Genomic DNA, 22,555 nt, shown 5'->3' with positions numbered 1-22,555 from the left:
AAAGTTTTGTTCAGTTCGGTTTAGTCAATTTAGATACAAAAAAAATCTGTCGGTATGGACAGATTAGTCACGTAGCTTAGATAGTGTTTGTCAAATCTTCAACTTATTTTGAAGTGATTCTTTTAGAGATTATTATTATTATTATAAGAATGAGTAAGAAGAGATAGTACAGATTATTTGAAAATAAAATTCCAAAAGATACAAGCTAAAATTCAAGTATTTGGAGAAAATTGCTTTCAAATTTAATTTTTAATAAAATGACAACAATATTTTAATCTATATAACATTTATATCTTTTAATGGTAGCAATATTTACACTCCAAAGTTCAACTTTTCTATTTAATGTGTATTCTTACAAAATTATCCTCATTGAATGATTCCATATTCTCATAAGACTATCAAGACATTTCTTTATATATTTTGCTTTTTAAATTAAATGAGATCACAATATTTGTGGGGTTATTACAAGAGAATATTACTTTTCATTCTCAAAAATATTTCGTGAAAGAACTTTGAAATGAATTAAATAGATATTAGATATTTATTTATTTTTTGAAAATTTATTTATTAAATATTTTATTTTAAATCGCAAGAACATCCACAAATTAGAATATTGATTTAACTATTAGAACTCATGAGGAAGAAAATTAAGGTAGTTAGAAAACCAATATCTATTACTATTATAAAAGAAGAGAACACGAGTACATCTGCAAAATATGTGACCAACAATAAAAATAGCAAAGGAAAGAAAAAACTAATAGAGATCAAGGACTTAGGTGATTATAGAAACACAAAATGATAATAGCAGATGTTTCATCAAACTCAAGGATTATACTTGGAGCTGTGAAAATCAACTTGGAGAAAGAGTCATGATAATTTTGTCTTACAAGTTTCAAAAACCCTAATTTTTCTGATGATGTCAAAAAACCAGCTAAACAACTGAAGAAAGAAATACACGCTGCAAAAACAGACAAATATGAGAAATGCAATGACCAAGAAAATAATTATAACAAAAGGAGTGAATGTGTAGACGTTCCTGCAAACATTCTTAGTAGCAGAGATAAGAAACAAAAGGAAGACGATATATGGATATAAAAACAACGAACTATTGTGATATTATATACATAGAATTTTTTTTAAAAAACATTATATCAAAGGATGACATTGTATTTGACCCAAAAGCAAGAATAGAAAGCTTCTTAATAGAAAAATGTGATATAGATATATGTTTGATATGTAGGTGTCATATGTTCCTTAATAAATTGAGACAATTATTTTGGATTATATGAATCTTGATAGATTGATTGTTACTCTATACTATCTAAATTTTGTTCAATATTAAATCAATTTCAGCAATCCCTTAACAAACAATTCAGATTATTTCTAAATCATTATATTACATAATACATATTAGTAAAGAATTCTAGGCGCAACGCATGTGCACCCTGCTAGTATATATATATATATATATATATATATATATATATATATATAATAAGACTAAAATTGAAATTGATAAATAAAAGATTATAGTACAAAAAATACACATTTTCTTTCATTTGCTAACATGCAATAAAAATGCATCTAAATTTCTCATTGAGAGAGATTTTTAAACGAGCTATTGACCTGTTTCATTCTGTTTTCAAGTGTTTTTCAATTGTATCTTCTCTATTAAATTATTATTTTTTGAACAAATATATTTCTTAAATCAAGTTTTCAATCCCAAACAAACTAAAATAAATGAGAGAGAACAAATGCATCCACATTCCAATATTTGTAAATCCAATTTTGAAATGCAAAAACTTAAGTGAACCGAAAGGCCCATGTAAGTAAATCTGGGCTCCCTCAAGTGACCCATAGAGCCCACCAAGCAAGTCCAAACCAATTTGAATACAAAATCATTTACATTTTTTTTTTGAGAATAAATCATTTACATTTGGGGGTAAATAAAAGAAGAAAAATTAAGAGAGATTTTTAAAATCTTTTGACAAGCGATAATGACCTGTTCCATTCTGTTTTTAAGTATTTTTCAATTATAGCTTCTCCATTTTTTGCTTTTTGGAAGAAAAAATATTTCTTAAATCAAATTAATTTACATTGTAATATTTGCAAATCCATATTGAAGTGCAAAAACTTTTCAAAAAAGACAAACAAAATCAATGAAATGGACATTCTTTATTACTTTTTGGCACAAAACAATTGCAAATAATGTCTCCTCTAGGATTTCCATTAGTCTCCCAACAGCAAGTATTCAAGTTCCATTCTATCTTTCAAATCAACATCTTCATTTGCTTGTGGATTCTTGATGTGTTTGAGACCTGCAAATCGCTGCTTGAGAAGATATAAATTGCAAAACCTCCAAGAATCTCTTCTGTCCATAACTCAGAGCCTTTTGCCAAGCAAAATTTGCAACCATGGCTGCATTTTCCCTCAGTTTCGCCAAATTTAAATCGATTTCTTCCTGGTGTCTCGCCACATATGGCAGCAGAAATGAACTATAAAAGCGGACAGTCGCCTACAAAAGAATCCAAGCACAATCACCATCGAAAATACGATTGAACTAGCCAGCAAAATGAACACATGCATTTAGACTACTTACCCTTGTTTTGGGATGCCAAAGGCTTAAGACTAGTGCAACCTTGGCTTCACCATATAGCGGTAACCTTGCGATACAATGGCACAACACGCGACTAGTTGATTTAGTCGCTATCCGACTCTAATTGATTTTAAATCATTTCGAGGGTCCAAGGATCAAATATTAACTCGTGTAAATGTGGATACACAACAAATTACCATGATATAATGTTATCGCCTACTCTTTCGAACACTGCAAGTAATGCAACTATGATCCTGCAAGAACCATCAACGTACAAAATGTGTTGCTAATTAAATTTGATTTGAAGTGACATTAATTATATTTATTTACACAAGAACAAATAAATATACCAGTACTGACACCAAAATTTGAGTTGTTCGATCTCTAAATCATGTTTTTCAACAGTTTTGTAACACTCATACGCTGGATAAACACATCCAAATCCCATCCTGTGACACAAAACAAAAAAGGTCGCAAGTTTATGAATTTGTCTGAAATCCAAAATTACAAGAAACCAACCAAAGAAACAAGGAAAAGAAGTTGAAATTAATTTCTCGCGAAACTTACAATAGTACTCTTGTTAGGAAAAAACCCATCATTTTTATATCCCCAAACCTGTAATAAATAAAGCCAAAAAAATTTTAAATAAATAAAAAATCAAAAGTGAGAACGAAAAAAAATATTGTGTTCCATGCATCTTCCTGATACCATATATGCTGCGTAATGGGAAATTGATTATATTTGTTAAACTATGGCAGAAAATATCAACAAAAGCACCTTTTTCAAGAAAAATGAATCGATATCAATTAATTACAGATATCTTGAACTGAACTCTGCATCAAGTGCCAATTGGTGGTGTTCGCATATGAATGAATTGAACTAAGGAGCGAAACGACACGAATATCAGGAAGCGCTCTTTAACGATTAATCACCAAAATCATCACATACGAGGGAGAACGCGACTTTTACGTAATTAGCAGAAAGTCGCTTTTATGTCCGAGGCTTTTAACGCCAAGTGTTCTAAAAAGCGTCGCCTAGACGCTAGGTTAGACGGTTGCTCACCGCCTCGCTTTTTTGTTAGGCTATATCTCTAGGTGTTGAAAAAAGTTAAGCAAAAAATTAAATATCATATTAAATATGTGAAAACTTGATATCTATTAATACTTATGTTGTTGTTCTTATTTTTATTAAAATTTTATAAGATTTTTCGTACAAAAACTGAAAAACATAAGATATAAAAATTATATTTTATATAAAACTCATGAATATTCAAAGTTATTTATTATTTAGATTTTTTTTAAAAAAAAAAACCGTCTGAGTCCCGCCCAGGCGGCTAGGCGCTAGGTCGCCGCCGCCTACCGCCTAACGTTTTTAGAACATTGTTAACGCCTAACTTTGGGTATTATCGATTTATTTCATTTCTGAAATACTTTACATTTGATATATAATATATATTTTTCGGTGTTACTAATTTTTGCATATATTTTTTTAAAAAACAATTTCTATCTAACGAGTTAATTTGGAATTATCTTTCTCGATTTTATTAAGATTGAGGAGTATCTTTAGAAATAGAATGAGTTAATTAGTGTATACTCCAGATTTATTTTTATATACAAGATATTTACGTGAACATTTTAATTCAATGCAATTTTTTTTAAAAATATTTCTTAAGGGTAAAAAGGGAAGGATAAAAAACAATATATTATACATGACATTATTTAATTCCCTCAATATTAAGTATTGCATATAAAACTTGAGACACTTATACTAATAACTGATTTGATCTGTTATGTGAAACCAATGTCAAATGACATATTTAGCTTATAAATAAAATACTCATTCAATTTTTATTTATAAAGATCAAAGACTCAAAAAGATAGAAACATTATCATCTCCAATTTATAAATTGTAAGAACCACTTATCAACTTCTTTCTACTCCATATATTTATTTATCCATTATCTTCTTCAATTTTTTTATTTACACAGTTTTTATTTATTATTATGATATACATGCATTGACATATTGCGTGATGTCTCGATGGCTAATCTTATAAATAATCTTGAATGTTTTATTGTTATTTATAATTATAAAATAAAGTTTTTCTAACAGTATTCTATCTATACTATATACCATATATAATTAGGTCGCATTTATTTCCATGATAGGATTGTGTGGAGAGATAATGGGAAACTGTAATTTTGGTCTTGTATGTTTGTCACTTTGCGATTTTGGTCATTTATGTTTTCATATTTCAGTTTTAGTCCTGTATGTTCCGATTTTTAGCAATTTCAGTCATTTTTCTTCGAAAATTCTTGTTAGAATCAGTGTTTTCATAATCGGACGGGTGATCGAACCGGTTTACTTAAAAAAAGGTCCAACCGATCGGACCGTTTTAACTGGACGGTCGAACCGAAAAATCGTTTATATAAATTAATATAATAAATAATATATTTTGGAATTTTAAAAACTCAAAAATTATATAAATAGACATAAAATATATATTTAACATAGTTTGAAAGCTAAATAAATATGTAAATATATTTAAAATATTAATTATAGTTTTAAATTATTAAAATAATTAATTATTTATTTTTTTAAAAAAATAGTAATTATTAAAATATTTTTTTAAATGAAGTAAAAGTTTCAAATAATAATGTATTTATATATAAAATTATTAAATCTAAGGTTTAAAAATAAAAAAAATTAAAATTTTCAAAAAATAAAATAAAAAAATTCGAACAACCGGTTGAACCGGTTTTCCGGTTCTTGGCCGGTCCAACCGGTTCTTGACCGGTTTTGACCGGTTGGACCGGTTTTCCGGTTTTGGGGTCGGACCGAACCGGTCCGACGACCGGTTCCCGGTCGAACCGGCCGGTCCGGTCCGGTCCGGTTCCGAAAACACTGGTTAAAATAATTTCAAAAATTCGTTTAATATTTTCATAAATTTAATTGTCGATAACGAATAATGATCACCACTGCGAGAATTACGGGCAACGCCCCCGAAAGCTCTTTAGAATCCTTGTGTCCGTTCGCGAGTGGATGTGTCTCATAAATACAGAAGGGACATGATAACTCTTCAGAAACCACGCCTTGGTTCATGAACGGATGCGTGCTAATTCAGAAAAGGTGTGTTGTTTGATGAAGAGTTACAACTGTTCGGAGTCGTCTCTTAATTTATATCTATATCTATATATATATATATATATATATATATATATATATAGAGTTATGTTATGCTGCCCACCTCCCGTGTCCACCTCCATGCCCACCTATGAGGTGGCACTCATCCATTGGATGAATTCATCCAATGGATGAGTGCCACCTCATAGGTGGGAATGAAGGTGGGCACGGGAGGTGGGCAGCATAACATAACTCTATATATATATATATATAGATATATGTTGCATCATCAGATTTAAGGTGTGTCTTTTTTCGGTTTTTGTTTTGTTCAATAAAAGAACATTTTCTCTATTGTATATATCCTGAGAGAGATTTTCATATCATAAGAGAAACATCTCTTAAAAGATAGCGTATAAACGTGCCTACAAGTTCAATTAAAATCATTTATAATTTTCGAAATTTGCTCAACAATTCTTACATGTCACTATACACTTCAGCTCCACTTCAGCACTACATTGGCGTCACATCAGCGTCACATCGAAAAAAGAACTAAAATTTTCAAACAAATAAAGATAGCGGACTAAAACTGAAATATAAAAATATAGATCGAAAACCCAAAATCACAAAGTGACAAACATAAATGACCAAAAAAATAATTTTTCTGGAGATAATTTATTGAGTGATTGTTACAGAAACTGGATATAATATATCATATATAGTGGTTATGAATAAAAAATAATTTTTTTAGTTTAATGGCAAATTTGATTTAAATCACACAAACTTCAATTTGTATTCAGTCCTTGTCTAATGAAAAATATGTTTATTAAAAAAAAAAAAGTTTGTATTCTCTTGATCCACATGTTTTTTCAAAGGTAAAAATTAGTACAAAACATTAATGGGTGTTTCGTTGGACGAATCTTAAGGATGGGCATTAATTTTCTTGTTGTCATCAAATTAGATAATATTTTGCTTATTCTAATGTTTTGGGTTTTTTTTTATTAAAATTAATTTAAAATTAAAATAAATTTCAAAAATAATTTAAGCGGTCCCGTCTTACGAAAATACCGTAAAACACCATCACTAACAGCAAACGCTGCATAGGCAGCGAACGTTGCCAGCAATTTGTGCATGAGATGGTGCATAATTTATGCACGGCTCCCATGTGCCCAAAACCTTTTTTTATTTTTATTTTTTATTTTTGATTAATTATATTATATAATTTACAAAATAATATTATACTATATTTTTTTGGTCATCAATTTTTATAATTTTTTTTCTAAAAACTTTCAATTTTTATTTTAATTTTTAACTCGATAATTAGCTAAAAAAAATATTTTAGAAATATAAAAATAAAAAAAATCTAATATAATTTTAAAATATATATATATATATAATTAAAATTGACACAAAAATTAAAAAATGTTATTATGTCTTGAATGTATTTTAAATCAATGCATTATCAATTATAGTCCAACAAATATATCTTGTTGAGTGGTTTGAAAACAAAAATATTTTATTTTGAACATGTTTTTTTAAGTAAAAGTTGTAATAATTTTACATTTATATAAATATTGTTAGGATCGGGTTGTGGGGGTGTGAAACTGCCTTGATAAACTAATTCTTTGATATCAGTGTATCATCTGACCCTGTAAAACTAAGTTGTGTTCAGTTGAGGTTGGTCAACTAAACTGTCTCTTTCTCGCATGTCGATTATAGGACCGAGCACTTGTCTCTTTACCAAAAGCAATAGCTAGTGGTAATGGTGCAACTCAAATATTTTAAACCGCACAACTCAAGCGTCATGGTTCGATCGCCCAACCTAGCAGGGACAATTATTGCAGCCCAACAATCTCCCCCCCCCCCCCCCCCACCAATAATTGCACTCCTTGCAATCAATGAGAATCGAACCCATGACCTTATCTCCGATACCAACTGTAGGACCGAGCGTTTGTCGCTTTACCAAAAAATATATCTGGTGGTAATGATGCAACTCAAATATTTTAAACCGCACAGCAGCTCAAGCGCCATGGTTCGATCGCTCTACCCAGCAGAGACAATTATTGCACCTCAACAATCTCCCTCTCAATAATTGCACTCTTTGCAATCATGAGAATCGAACCCATGACCTTGGCTTTGATACCAATTGTAGGACCGAGCGCTTGCCGCTTTACCAAAAGCTATCGCTGGTGGTAATGGTGCAACTCAAATCTTTTAAATCGCACAACAGCCCAATCGCCATGGTTCGATCGCTCAACCTAGCAGGAACAATTATTGCACCACAATAATTTCCTTTCCAATAATTGCACTCCTTGTAAATCGAATCCATTACCTTGGCTCTGATACCAATTGTAGGACCGAACGCTTGCCGCTTTACCAAAAGTTATAGCTGGTGGTAATGGTTCAACTCAAATCTTTTAAACTGCACAGCAGCCCAAGCGTCATGGTTCGATCGCTCTACCCAGCAGGGATAATTATTGCACCCCAACATCGATACTAATTGGAAAACAAGTTATATATGCGGAATGATACTAATTAACAGATTAGAACTGAGATCAAAGGACTTAGTGAGAGGGTGAGGGTGCTCGACTGAAAGTAAAATACACAGATAATTGTTTCTGGATGTTCGGAGATTTTAAAGACTTCTACGTCACCCCTTCTTCCACCTTGAAAGAATTCACTCTAGAATAATTTGACTATTACAACATTTTGTAACAACCCACTTCAAGACTAGGACATACACAAAATCGTCTATCCCAGAACTCCTAGACACAATAAATCAGCCCTCGACTGATTCTTGTTACAACAAGGTTTGCTGATAAACATAAATACAACACTTGTATTACAACTTAACACTTGAGCACAATATGATCCTAAATGATCTGATTCACTGATATGCTTGCTTGTGTTTTTCGGCTCTTTGAAGTATTTTTCTAACTAAGCTTTTTGTTCCTCGACTGAGTGTATGTGGGTAAACTGAATATGTTCAGTTTACCTCTGATAGCTGCGAGTGTGTGCGCAAGTATTTTCCTGAGGAGCCGGATGCTTCTTCAAGAGCATTAATGTGTATTTATACTTGGAGGGCAACGACTCTTTCAAATTCAAATTAATGTCGTTAACTTGTCTTTTCTTCGTACATTCTCTGTCACGATAGTACAATGTGATGTTGGGGATCGGTTCCCTCGTGTTCGGAAACACAACAGAGGTTTAAAATTTTATGTAAAAATCGAGCACTTGTGTAGTATTCAAAAACGTTAAACATCCATAGGGTGTTTAAGAAATTTTTACCAATCAATCTTTAAAATATTGATTGTGGTTCCAACCTAGTTGTGAACAACTTAGCTTTTGAAAAGGTAGACGCTATCTACAAGCTTTCAAGAGCACACCTTGCTAAAAAATAGAACAAGCTTCCAAGAGCACACCTTGCTTGAAAATGGATTCCTTCTTCAAATTAGGTCCACGACTAGTCAAACTAGGTCCACCCTAAATATGCATTAGAATATTTTGAGCATTTTTCATTGAGAATTTCTTTGTCTTTTCTCCCAAGATAAAAGACAAAAATTGGAGAGAATGAGGATAATAGATTTCGGCCAAGAGGGTTGAGAGAGTGAAGAAATATTGCTTGTCTTGGTACTTAAAAAGTGTGTTATGAAAAAAGACAAAACATGCGCATAGAAAAAGTTAAAGCGTGCATAGAAAAATGTGCATCTTATCTTTTAACCCTTCGTATATATCCTCTAAAAAAATATATATCATCTCTCTCATGTATTGCATGTATTTTTTTATGTCAAACATATACATACATGGCTCATGGACTTAATATTTAATTAATTCTCAAACTCAAACCCATTTAAACTCAATCAATTAATTAAATCCAACTTGAACTCATTCAAGCCCACTAGTAGAATAATTATTTAACACTATTTTTATTTGGACTATACAAGATCCAATAGTATTTAATTAATCCAACACTTAAATTAATTTAATTATTTGGACTCTACAAGGTCCACTACTGTTTAATTAATTCAACTCTTGAATTAATTTAATTAAGTTCATAATAATAGTTTTGAAAATCACCATTTTCAAAAACTAATTATTTATTTTAGTCAACTTTTTATACTGAAACACATTCACAAATTAAAAGTTACCTTCCCCTTTATTCTTCTTTAGAAGTCATACTTATAATTTATCTAACTTATAAACTCCTTTATAAGTCTTTCAAATCATTGAACTAATTTTATTCTCAACGAGATCTAGAAAGCCAGTACTTGTGTGACCTTCAATGGTCCAATGATACAACTAGCAGTGGGTTCACATCTCCATGTGATTCGGGATCAACAAGTCCCTATATGAGCTTATCCTATATAGCTCCATTCTTATTTATCAACTCTTTGATAATAAGAACGTCAGAAAACTCAAGTCTGATGGTACCCAATCAGTCATGTTAAACGTCTAGCAGCATCGCTTACATGACTACATAGGTATCAAATGATAGTGCCTGCAAGAACCATTCAATTATGGTTAGCATACAGTATGGTCTCTTCAACTCATATATCCCTACCGATTCGACAATCATTGGTTTATCGAGAGTTCTCATTGAATAGATAACTATGTGTCATGTCGTTGTTGCATCAAAGGTGTAATTCAAGAAACCTCTTTTTTAATTAACACCTACTCTGATCAGAGATTTTAAGCTACATACGCATGAGATCACATAGGATATCCATACCCGAAGGTAAGCGGTGAAACCCCGACTACAATGCATCGACTCCTACATGTTTCGACACAACACCCACAACCTTGCCACCTGATGTGAAACGACCCTACTTCTACTTTAAATTAAACTAAATAAAAATACGGATTTTCAAAAAACAAAATATTAAAAATTTTATTAAAAATTTTGGCATGACCTCTCTGTTTATATTATAACCAACCTGTCTCAGATAACAAACAAAACAAAATAAAAGAAATAGACGACTGACGACAAAAAAACTAAACCGAGACAAGAACGAGGCCCAAGAGAGAGGTTCGACATATCAAATATCTACAAGATTAGAAATCTAATGTTTACATGCCCAAAAACAATGTTATCAAAACATTACATATACATTTGACGACTAAGCAAAATAAATGCTCCATAACATATAAATTCTAGTAGCTATGCGGAAGACGAGCATAGGTCGGAGGGATGTGTTGGGCCCGCATCGCAGTCCACTCGATAGTCTTGCCCCTCGATCTAAATGATATACTCCACACCTGAAAACAATAAGTGTAGTGAGTCTAAAAGACTCAGCAAGAATATGGTGGGGGGGATAACGAGTACTATGTAAATACAAGCACACACAGATTAAAAATAGCTTGATAATAAAATACTTTGTGCCCTTCATTTGAATAAAATGTACTTCTAAAATGAGAGAACATGAATATAACTAATGCATGGCTAAGTCATTTATAATCAATGAAACTGCATAAACTGTATCTGAATCTATAACTGTAACTGTGAACTTAGATCCTTGATTGTGACTCCGTGATTTCGATCATGATCATGGCTGCAGTGCACTATGCCGCAAGGAGGTCAAGATAAAACCCAACCCAATCTTGCCCTGAATTGGTAAGGGAGGCCAAGATATCTCTCAGCCCCACACGAACACATGCTAAGGTAAGGAAACCCATAATGATTTGGTAAGGGAGGCCAAAACGTCTCCCAGCCCCACACATACATATGAATAAATGTAGTCACAACCATCTCACTTCTTTCAAAATATTTTCTTTCTTTCTTAAATATGAGACTTAACATGCATATGTAAAAATGACATACATGTAAATATTTGACAAATGATCACGCAAATGAATCACACATGGATGACCGGGATGGTGATTTAGGAAATAAACCAAAGGATGGAAAGCTATACCATAATTTAGTGCTTAGGTCAATTCTAGCAGTTTGCCCGTAAACTAGTAACTTGCTCGATTCTTATTCAAAGAGGATTTCGCTTGAAACCACGAATCCACGACACTTAGAACTAAGTTGGAAATTCAACCTCTTAATTTTATTCCTAAGCTATCATTTTATAAAAAAAAAATCAAAACTCGGGCAGCAGCTCTTTTTGCTTCCAAAATTCTGCACCTCAATAAATAAAAATCTAAAACTCGACCAAAAAATAACCGAATTAATTCCCGCTTAAAACGACATATTCCCAACATCCTAGACCATTTCCAAACCCGAGCCCTTAACCAAAATCCTGAATTAAATCCCTATTTTAAACCAGTTCCCGGACAGCCCACTCCTTTTCAAAATTCTACTCGTGTATCATTTCTATACTCAACCACAAACTTAGGACTTTGTATCCATACTCCAGCCACTATCCTAGTATCATAACCAACCTTTAAGCTCTCCCAAAACCCCTTAAAACTCGCCCAAACCAGCTCGATTTAACTCAACAATGGCAGCCACAAATCCCAACCAAAACCGAGCCCAACAATCCCTATTACTCGAATGCACCTCAACTCCATCCCACAAGCTAATTTCAAGGCATCCTAGTCGCTACCATATGAACTACATATCAAACATGGTAGCACTAAATCACCACACGAATCATCACAGTCACACACCAACATTTCGAACCACTTGTTATATATACATTTCTGAAAAATTTCAAAAAATCACATGGCATAACAAATATGAAATTTTTGGGTATATAAGGCATCATTGAAATCATCCTCTTCTAAATTTAAACTCAAACAATCCTCATCAAAACATCAAAACACTATAATTCCTCAAACGAGAATGTAGAAGGAAAAATCTCGGTAAAAAAGGGGAAATGCTCGAAACAGGGCACATATATATGTATATAAATTTCGAAAGCTCCTAAAATGCAACACACAAATGTATTAATCTACTTGGTGAAGAGAAGAAACATATCCTTGCCTAGCTACCAAAACCGAAGACGAGCTTGAGGTGGGTTGAGCTTCGATCCTAGGTTGCTACGAGCTGGAATTGGAGGTGCTAAGGGGCTGCACCAGCTCGACCAGCTGGTGGGGGAAGATGCTCCGCCGGTGAAGAAGAAGAAGCGGCAGCTGCGGCGGCGAGAAATGGTTGAAGGAGCTGAAGCCGACGGGTTGGAAATGAACTGGAATGGAGCTGAAATCGAGCTCAATGGAGGAAGGAAATCTCGACCAACTCTCTAAGGAGCTGCCTCACCGGAGATGGAAGCTGCTGGCGGCGGCTTGAAGAAGAAGAATACGCCGATGGTTGCTTGGGAGAGAACATGAGCAAGTCGTGTATATGTGGGTGTGTGTTGGGCGTGAGATTGAGTGGGCTTTGAAAGTGATTTGGGGCCAGGGTTATGTATTTAAGTTTAAGTGTAGAGTTGAGTGTGTATGTATAAGTGTATCTATAGAAAATGTGAGTGTGAGAGTGTTAGGGGAAAAAGTGCCAAACACTTTGAAAAAGTGCTACTCCCAAATAGCAACTAGGCCTATAAATTAAATTGCACTAAATAAAACATAAGCTTGAAAAATCCAAATTTAAAATATTGAATTTGATTTTACTAGTGCGGGAATAAAAATTCTAATTTTTGCAAAAGTTAAAAAAAATAATAAATTTTAATGCGCGGGAAAAATATAATATTTAGCCATTTAACACAGAAAAAAAATTAAAATAATTAAAATCATAAATATCAAAGACTGATTCAGGCATGAAAATTCAAGAATTAAACACTTCAAATATTCTGATGTCACGACGGCGAGTAAAATATTTAAATAACGAGTAGAGCGATTAAAATAATTAAACAAACTAGACTAACGTTTAAAAGCAATTTAGATAAATATACAAGCAGAAATAAAAACCTTTAAAATGATTTGGACAATTAAGAACGATTTAAATAAATAAGCTAAACATTTAAAATAATTTAAAATAACCAACCGCTAAACATAGACTATAAAAAAATAATAAATAAGTTGGACACTCGAAAATATTTAAACAAATAAGCTAAACAGTTAATAGCATTTAAATATGAAAGCTTAAACCTTTAAAATATTTAAAACAATTTAAATTGCACAATAAAATCATTTAGACAAATAAACTTAAACAACTAAAAACATTAAGTAAATAGTTAGTAAAATAAAATCATTGAATAAATAATAAAAATATTTTATTAGCACATAATTCAAATAAAGAATTTAAATCAATCAAACTTAAAAATAATAATCCCAATATTTATTTAATTTAATGCATGGAATTTCGTAGATTTGAATTTAGGCGCCACATGATGACCCTAGTTGAGTCGGTAAACAAGTCAAAGTGAAGCGCTAGCATATAGAGTCTCCATGTTGTCCCGGGTCATAAGGACTAATCGTGTACAACCGTAAACTAGGAGCTTTTCACTCGATAAATGAGAATCACTTGGAAAGTCCTTTAGAGAGGGTTGTTCAGTGCACTCTACAAGGAGCACCTATTTGCATGCTTGGAATCACCATGTCCCCTAGGCCCTACCAATGAAACGTGGTACTCACATCGCAAATATTATTCTCAAGCTCGAGCGACCTTTATCATTCTTTGTGGCGGCTGAATCTATTAGGAACGGTTTAGAATATACAATATTCTAAATATTAGTTTTATGATAGTCATCAAATGACCATCTCATATTCTTTCTACTATTTGTATATTCAAGGGCTTTATCTATGCAACTAACATGGGTATACAAATAAAGATGTGCCAAATTAAATAATTCAAATATTATTAAAATAAAGATTGTCATACAAGAGTTAAACTGATGTAGCATTACGCAATCTCCTGGGCAGTTTCAGTGGAGCAATTTAGCTTTGATATATCAGTTTGGCTCGACTTTAGCAGTGCAGTTTAGCTTAGAGCAGTTTGGCATTTGAGGGTGTAGCGACCCCACCCGGATCAACTATTAATCAGAAACTAATTAAGCATGCAATTAACTTACGAAAACCAAAATAAAAAATTAACAACGGAAAATAATAAAATCCCAAATACACCATAGTCGACGGAATACAACCGACGCTAAAACCATAAATAAGATCAGTATAATACAACCAAATCAAAAAAGGTATCAAATCCATAACATCTAAGGAAATATCACTGCAACCTTGAACCCTGGTCTCCACCCTGCCGCAATCCTCCGACGTCATCTAGTCTGAGACCTGCCCCGTCGAATAGGGTGTCCAGAAAATACAGAAAATATCGGACATGAGTGACTACACTCAATACAAAATCATAGATATATAAACAAATATGATGCATGCAATGACTTTAAAACTTATTCTGCTCAGGGACGCAAATCGAATATGCAGTACCGGCTGGAATTCACTCTGCAGGGTACATCCACATACTCGCCTTGTCACCATAGTGTCAGTCCCCGTCGTCACGACATCTCTTGATGATAGACAAAACAAAATAAATGTAGGGCTGAGCCTCCCTACCAATATGACTCATCTCTAAAGAGATACGAGTCCAATATTGTAAGACCAGAAAATATTAAATTATTAATGATGGGATTTGAGAATTAAATTCCATATTTTGGAAAAATATTGATTTGAGAAGTTATGTAAATTATAGATTTAATTTCCAAGCCAGAAATATTTAATTTGAGAATTTACGGATTTTGAGATTTAAATTCCGGGAATTCTTAAATTAAAAGATTAAATATTCGATTTGCATATTTATGGAATTTAAGATTAAATTCCAAGTTTTGAGAATGAAGATGATTTAATTCGAAGGTGAAACCCGATCTGAGACTGATTTGAAATATCGAAGTTTCAAGGGCTAAAGTGCAAAAGGCCGGGATTAATTGATTTAATCCGAATTTATTTAATTTTAATTCGAATATATTTAATTTGAGAATATTTAGAGTTTTGATTTAAATTCTAATATTCTTAAATTATTTAGGATTGAAATTGAATTAAAAAGAAGGCCGAGGACTGAATTGCAATTTACTAAGATTCAGGGGCTAATGTGCAATATTGGTTGAAGTTATCAGAATTATTATGAGATTATCAGCATATCAATGTGTACAAGGCATAAGAAATTCAGAATTTTGAGCAGAGAAGCCGAAGCCTTTTCTTTTCTTTGAAATTTTGATTTTCAAAACCCCGTAATTTTTGTTCCGATCGTCCGATTTCAATTCCGAAAAGTGTTCTGGAATCCTTGCGACAAGGACTTCGATTTGATGTAAGTATTGTGAGGTTTCTCATATATTTCAAAATCAGTATGTTGGAAAGATCAGACGTTGAGCATGTATCTTGATTTTTATGGTTTATATCTTTCCGTATCAATGTCGAATCGGTTATTTGAAGTCGTATGACTTCTAATGAGTTTTCACAGCATGTATCTCGAATGTATACTTCTGATATACTGAGAATATGATGTTATTTTGCTGATATGTGGATGAGAAGCCATAATTGAAGTTGAAAATGGTTTCGATATGTCGTCGGTTACCAATTTTGAATCGCTACACCGTTGATTTGTGTATTTGATTGAGTTTGAGTATGGAGTGTCGAGCCGAACATGTTTGTAACTAGTGCTGATGGTTATAGCATTTGATTACTTCATTTCAGCGGTGATAAGATGTGATGACTCGAGATTGACGACTTTGAACCAAAAAAAGATTTGAAGAAGGTTTGAAATGATTTTGATTGAAGATCTATTGATGATTTTGAATCGATTTTGAACTGATTGAATAGAATGACGTTTGATATGAATATTTTGATGCTATATTTCAGATTTGAAGATTCAAAACCGAAGAAATACAAAGGTATAATGATGACATTGCGAGTCAGGGATTTGAAACTCAAGAACGACTATTCTTGAGTTGTTCCATAAAAACCACATACTTGTTTATGTTTCAATTTGATTTTGATGTTGTCGATCCATCTCAGGTAGTGGATCTTTGATTTTGAGTCGATATGATTATGATACGATGATGATATGAATTGATTCTATGCCAAGATCTGAGGCGATCTTATTTTCTAGTCTGAGACGACTACGATAGATTGATATCCATGTCAAGATCGGTTATGAATCTTGATGGCAACGACGATATATGAATCAATTCTTGATTGATATATGCGTTATTTACTCTATTGTTGAGTCGTTTACGATTAGAGTTGATATGATTTATTTAACGCATTTATATGTCGATTATACTGGGAATGTTTTCTCACCGGAGTTTATCCGGTTGTTGCTTTGTTTCGTATGTGTGCATTGCAACAGATGGGGCAAGAGCTGGCCAAGGTCATCGAGGGTAGCTCCTGAGAAAGGATAGATATGTGGACTCGGATTGTGTAGCTGATTTGATGAGTTTAGAAGACTAGCAAGCATGTTGGAAACACTTATAAATGTTGTTCTTCAGAAGTTGATGAACACCTTGTATAGTTTCATGCTTTTGTTGGATTCCTAATGGTTTGTTTGATGTATCAACTTGTTATAAACATGTTTAGATCTTGTTCTATGTATGTTTACATGTTTTGGGACATCATTATATTGAATTGGAAGGGTTTAAAGGATCAAATTTTGCTGTCAAAAACCAGATCACAAGACTGCCCAGAGTTGTGCTCGGTCTGCTCTTTTTAGCAGACCGAGCGTAGACCAAAATTTTCCAAACCGAGAGTTGGATTAGAGGGGGCAAACGGTCTGCTCTTTTTGACCGACCCCGCGCACCCCTCTGTGCTCGGTCTGCTGTTTTTGACGGACCCCGCGCACTCCCCTTTGAAATTTTTTTTTGTTTGATCTTATTCCTTCCTTGTTTAATTAATGATGTTTAAGTTCTAATTGCCCTAAGAATGAGATTAGCAACCCGATGCCCCACAAATATGATCATGTATGTGTAGAAGACAGTAAAACATGGCACATAAATGCTACATATAAGTGTATATATCATGTCGGCTATCTCAGTCAGTACTTACATACCTCAACACCTGAATCTCTAGAACCCCAAGTGTAGTAGCTCGTACCCAGTTTTAGTGAGTAATTGATAATTAATCCAATAAACATGATTAAGGGAATATGTAACGCCCCGTTTTTATCTTAAATGAGTTTATTTGAGTTAATCGAAGATCACAGAGTTTAAGAGCCGACTTGATTTTGATCAGGGTCCTTTTTGCAAAATTTGGATTTTTCAAGGACTAAAACGCAAATAGTGGATTTTATATATTATCTACACTTTGCTTTGACCTCTCATTCTTCCCTCTCCTTCCCCTTGCACGCCTCCTCCATTGAAGATGACCCATTGAGCTTTCAAGCTTTCTAATTTCAGTCTGAGCTCGATCCGGCCGTTAGAAATTATTTTTGAAGGCAGTTTAGCGATCACTGCAGCGAGAGCTCCGTTATATCGTAAGTTTTTCTACGATCAGATGAATTCTAGTTTTTGGATGTTGTTAGAATCGTTTGAGATTCGAGTATGTTGTTCTTGGCAGAGTTCTGATCGTTTATTATCTGTCGGTTTTGAAATAGGGCGACATTCGGATTTGTTATGATTTTTGGAAGCTATTTTCGAAAATTTGAGTTTTGAGATTTGTTGAAATTGCCTTGTTTTTGCTGATTGGCTTTGATATGAGTTGATATCGATATTGAACTGCTGTCTGCATTTCCGGTTGTTCAATTATAGCCATTATGCCGCCGGTTTGAGTTTTTGGAGTTTCAAACCGTTTTTGAGTTGTTGAACTTTGGCTTGTGAGTGATCGTTGTTGTTGATCATCTCTTGTCTTCGTACAGATTCGTTGGAGTTTTTCAAGCCCTGTGTTAGCAACATTTGGTCGTCGAGAGTTGGATGAAGAACGGTAAAGAGATTTCCTTGAGCCGTTGTTGTTGTTTAGGTTGTATAGTTTTTGATACAATCTTTTGTTGTAGCTTATCCAGAGTTGGAACTACTGCATTGAAAGGTAAAAACAGTCATCGTTAGCGGGATAGCATACTCGGGACAGTTGGTTCTCGAGTTTCCCTTTCAAATCACATATTGCATCAATACTTGTTCTAGCATGTTGAACTCGTATTTTGTTGATTAGTTGAGTTTTGTTATGAGGCTTATGTTATGTTTTTGGTTATGCATTCATCTTGAGCCAACTTTGATTTCAGCGGGCAGAACCGCCCTTTTTGTTTAGACGTTTGGGAACTATGATTGAGTGGCCTAGGTCGTAGTCGTTTCACATGGTGCTAGCATACTCATTATAGTTGCTCAAAGTCTAGGGGAGTGGGATACGTGGCACCACCTCGATTGGAAGAGTCGGTGAGGCACAGCAGCAATCTCTCGTTTATCAGATTTGATATCCCGATTTAAAGACATGCATTTCATTACGTTGATATTGATTACGTGTTGTTTGGAACGCATGTTTATTGATTTCATTACTTGTTATGTTGCTTTTACTGGGAGTATCTTTCTCACCGATTTATCTGGTTGTTGCTTTGTTTTATATGTGTACTTGGAAACAGGTGGAGCAGGATCAAGTCAGCGAAGACCTGCTTAGCATCAAGAGGGAGAGCTAGTAGTGGGATTCGGTTTAGAAGTCGTGTCAGCATGTATACCTAGTTTATGTTAGAACATGTTTAGATCTCGAACTTTGTTGATATGTTGTATTGATTATGCGAGCTTTTGTTTAAAGGTTGTCATTGCATATTCTATACTTTTGAGCGGTTGAGCAACCCTAGAACTTTATGTATTAATTGGAGAAAGTTTGATTGCAATGCATGGATATGAATTGAATGTTTAGGGTTGAGTTTCAGCTAGAATTCTGCTGTTTTTCTACTCTGTTCTATCACCGCTCGATCGGCAAGATGTTACCGATCGAGCGATGGCAATTTTTGCCTTTCTCTGTTTTTGAATTTTATTGGCCGCTCGATCGGTAAGATCTTACCGATCGAGCGGAGCTGGTTTTAACCGGACAGAATGTGAGGAATTTTTGGCTCGCTCGATCGGTAAGATCTTACCGATCGAGCGGAGCACTATTCATTTCAAAATTTTTTTTTATTTGCTTTTAATCTTGGATCTTGAATGCCTTTTGTTGTTTAATCCCGAGATTAGTTGTTTAGAACCGAGGTCTCACAGAATGTCAATTGGATTAACGGAGTCCGGGATTGGACCCAGATTGATCAGAAATGGTCCGGAGGGTCAGGAAAAATGGAAGCAACGTCCAGGGAACGGAAGCAACGTTCTGCAGCTGATGTCATCCGTGATGTCAAACAATATTACGTCATTGCTTACGCACTTGATGGGACATCGGAAGCAACGATGGGGATCGGAAGCAACGTTCGTCAGGCAGAACGGACGCAACGATGAGGAACAGACGTTTCGTTTGTGGTCTATAAATAGGGGTGTCGAGCCTCACATTTGAGCACACCATTCATGAAACGACCCAAACATTCTAAAGTAATATATGCGGAAATTTTTTTTTTTAAAAAATAATACTAAGTAAAATAGATGTATATACATGCCCATACATATATGCACAAAATAAACAGATTTAAAAATAACATAAATAAAATGCAATATTTTTACTTAAATAACCGAGTCAAACTTAAATAAAATACTGTCAAACAATCCCCTTAAAAGTTTGCATGCAATAAAAAATTAATTAATAAAAATAATACTAAAATTCACCACTGGAAAGACATAAAAGAAATAAATAGGAAACAGAGTTTAAAAATTCTTAAAATGTTCATAAAGACTCAGCCGACGGTCACGGGGGATCACTGCATGTCTGCTCATACGTCCTCACCACCGGTAGGAACTACATCTTCTTCTACGTACTCACCTGCACCATATAAGTGTAGTGAGCCTAGAGGCCCAACATGCTAACATAACAAGGGCTTAAAATAATTTAAATCACTGAAATACTAATACATAACATATACATGAATGGACATGCTTAAAATCATGAATCAAAACTTAAAATCTTACTTAAACTTGAACTTAAATATAATCATATAATACATACATCACTTGTTGAGCATATCATTTTTTTAACATCGCATGGTCATATCCGTAGTGTAACCTTAAACTTAAAAGGTTCGACTGATCAGTCTTTAAAACCAACGTACGCAGTGGTGACGAATCACCTCTTACTGGTAGTAAACTACCCTTAAATTGACAGTAAACTGCCCTTAACATGTGGGAACTTGTCCCCCTTAAATTGTCACACTACTTCAACTTCCAACATAAAAATTATTTTCTATCTCAACCTTAAACATTAAATCATGCCATAAAATTATTTCATGAATGCATATACTTAAATAAAATGTGTGTCCTTCATATATATTTAATTTAATTTTTATACTAACATATAAATACTAAAATAACATTCATGCATAAAATAATTAAATATATATTTAGGACACATGCAATTTCTCATGGTTTGTACTGAACTGCTGGCCCTAACACTCAAGCCCATTTTTTAAAATTCTGGCCCATTAACACTGAGACTGGTCCAATAACATACTTAAGCCCAAAAATACATTTCTAAGCCCAATTAATTTATTCAAGCCCATTAACACACACTTGACCCAATAACAACCTAATCTGGCCCAATGGTCCCAAAAGCCCAAAGACTGGCCCAATAACTTCCATGGGCCCCCAAGCCCATAAAAATTCTTGGACTAACTTAATTAAATTTAAATAAGCCCAATAACAAATAAATTCAACCCAAAAGAATTTAAATGGAGCCCAATTAAATTTTGGGATTTAATTAGGCCCATTAAACACTTAAACTTAAATAATATCTTAAAAATAAAATACCCGAGTCCGACTAACTTAACCCAGACCCGGACCAACCCGACTTGACCCACTACTTTCCAGACCCAACCCAGGCCCTTGACCCGAACCGGACCCAGCCCTAACACCCTAACTCGATCTCCCCTCTTCCCTATACTGCTGCGACCGTGAGCAGCAGCCACTACCTGGCTGCTGCCGGCCGGCTTCTGCCGCCCCTGGCCGGAGCACCGCCGCCCAAACGTAGCCCACGTCTAGGCGGTTCGAACCTAGCCCATGTCCAGACCCCATGCACCCTGAACCACATAACCCGAAGCCCCTTCCAAAAGCCCTAGCCTGCGCGACTTAGGACACTCGATCGAGCCTAGCTTGCTTCCTAGGCTCGTTTGGCTCAAACCACTCGAGCCACTCGAGTCCAGACCACCCTCTCTTGACCTAGGGACCCTGGACCAGCATTTGGACGCGCCATGGAGGAAGAAAACGTGAGAATGATGGAATAAACACTAGAACAAGTTGCAAACAACAAAAACCAATGCCACTTTCTGAAAAATCTTAAAGGTTACGATACATACACAACACACACATAATTAACACTTTCATGGTGCAAAAAGAGAAAGAAAAACACGCCTAGCACCGAAGGATGAAGAGAAGAAAGAGCGTAGAATGATTCCGGGACGACGGGACGATGACAACCAACTTGGAAGCTTAAAAAACGTGGTATGGAGTCCTTGGGGATGGCTGGTCGATGAAGAAGATGATGAAGGATGGGGGTGATGGCGGCTGAGTGGGAAACGTGGGGTTGGGTAGGTTTAGGTTTAATAATAGGTTAATAACTAGTATAAAATAATTAGGTAGATAATGATCCCAATAATTAATTAGGAGATCATTATTAAAATAAAAGATTCCTAACCTTTAAAAATAATGATAACTTAAATAATATAACACAAATCCCGAAATATTAAATTAGGAGATTTTTAAAGATAATTAAAAGTCACTATTTTGGCTAAATTTGAATAAAAACGGACTCTTAAAATATATATAAAATTAAATACTGATAATTTTGAGGAGATAAAACTCAAAATAATATTTTTGGGCTCTTAAAAGGCTCATGAAATAAA

The 22,555-nt window shown here is 34.1% G+C and overlaps 1 protein-coding gene and 1 long non-coding RNA gene across 2 annotated transcripts; both read right to left on the bottom strand.

The window, feature by feature from the left end:
- Positions 1-2,284: 2,284 nt before the first annotated feature.
- LOC140861091 (putative HVA22-like protein g) lies at positions 2,285-3,195 on the bottom strand. Its single transcript, XM_073264095.1, has 5 exons — positions 3,164-3,195; positions 2,947-3,045; positions 2,794-2,850; positions 2,600-2,663; positions 2,285-2,515 (listed from the first exon to the last, which is right to left on the bottom strand). The coding sequence occupies exons 1-5, from the start codon at positions 3,193-3,195 to the stop codon at positions 2,285-2,287; spliced, it is 483 nt and encodes a 160-aa protein (XP_073120196.1).
- A 7,530-nt stretch (positions 3,196-10,725) lies between these two features.
- LOC140867158 (uncharacterized) lies at positions 10,726-13,024 on the bottom strand. Its single transcript, XR_012145062.1, has 2 exons — positions 12,644-13,024; positions 10,726-10,971 (listed from the first exon to the last, which is right to left on the bottom strand). It is a non-coding gene; the product is annotated as an uncharacterized lncRNA (long non-coding RNA).
- Between the last annotated feature and the right edge of the window lie 9,531 nt (positions 13,025-22,555).

The sequence above is a fragment of the Henckelia pumila genome, chromosome 4 (assembly GCF_033568475.1).
Source record: "Henckelia pumila isolate YLH828 chromosome 4, ASM3356847v2, whole genome shotgun sequence".
Lineage (NCBI taxonomy): Eukaryota > Viridiplantae > Streptophyta > Magnoliopsida > Lamiales > Gesneriaceae > Henckelia > Henckelia pumila.
Note: the sequence above shows the minus strand (reverse complement) of the source record. Positions and strands in the feature narration are given on the sequence as shown.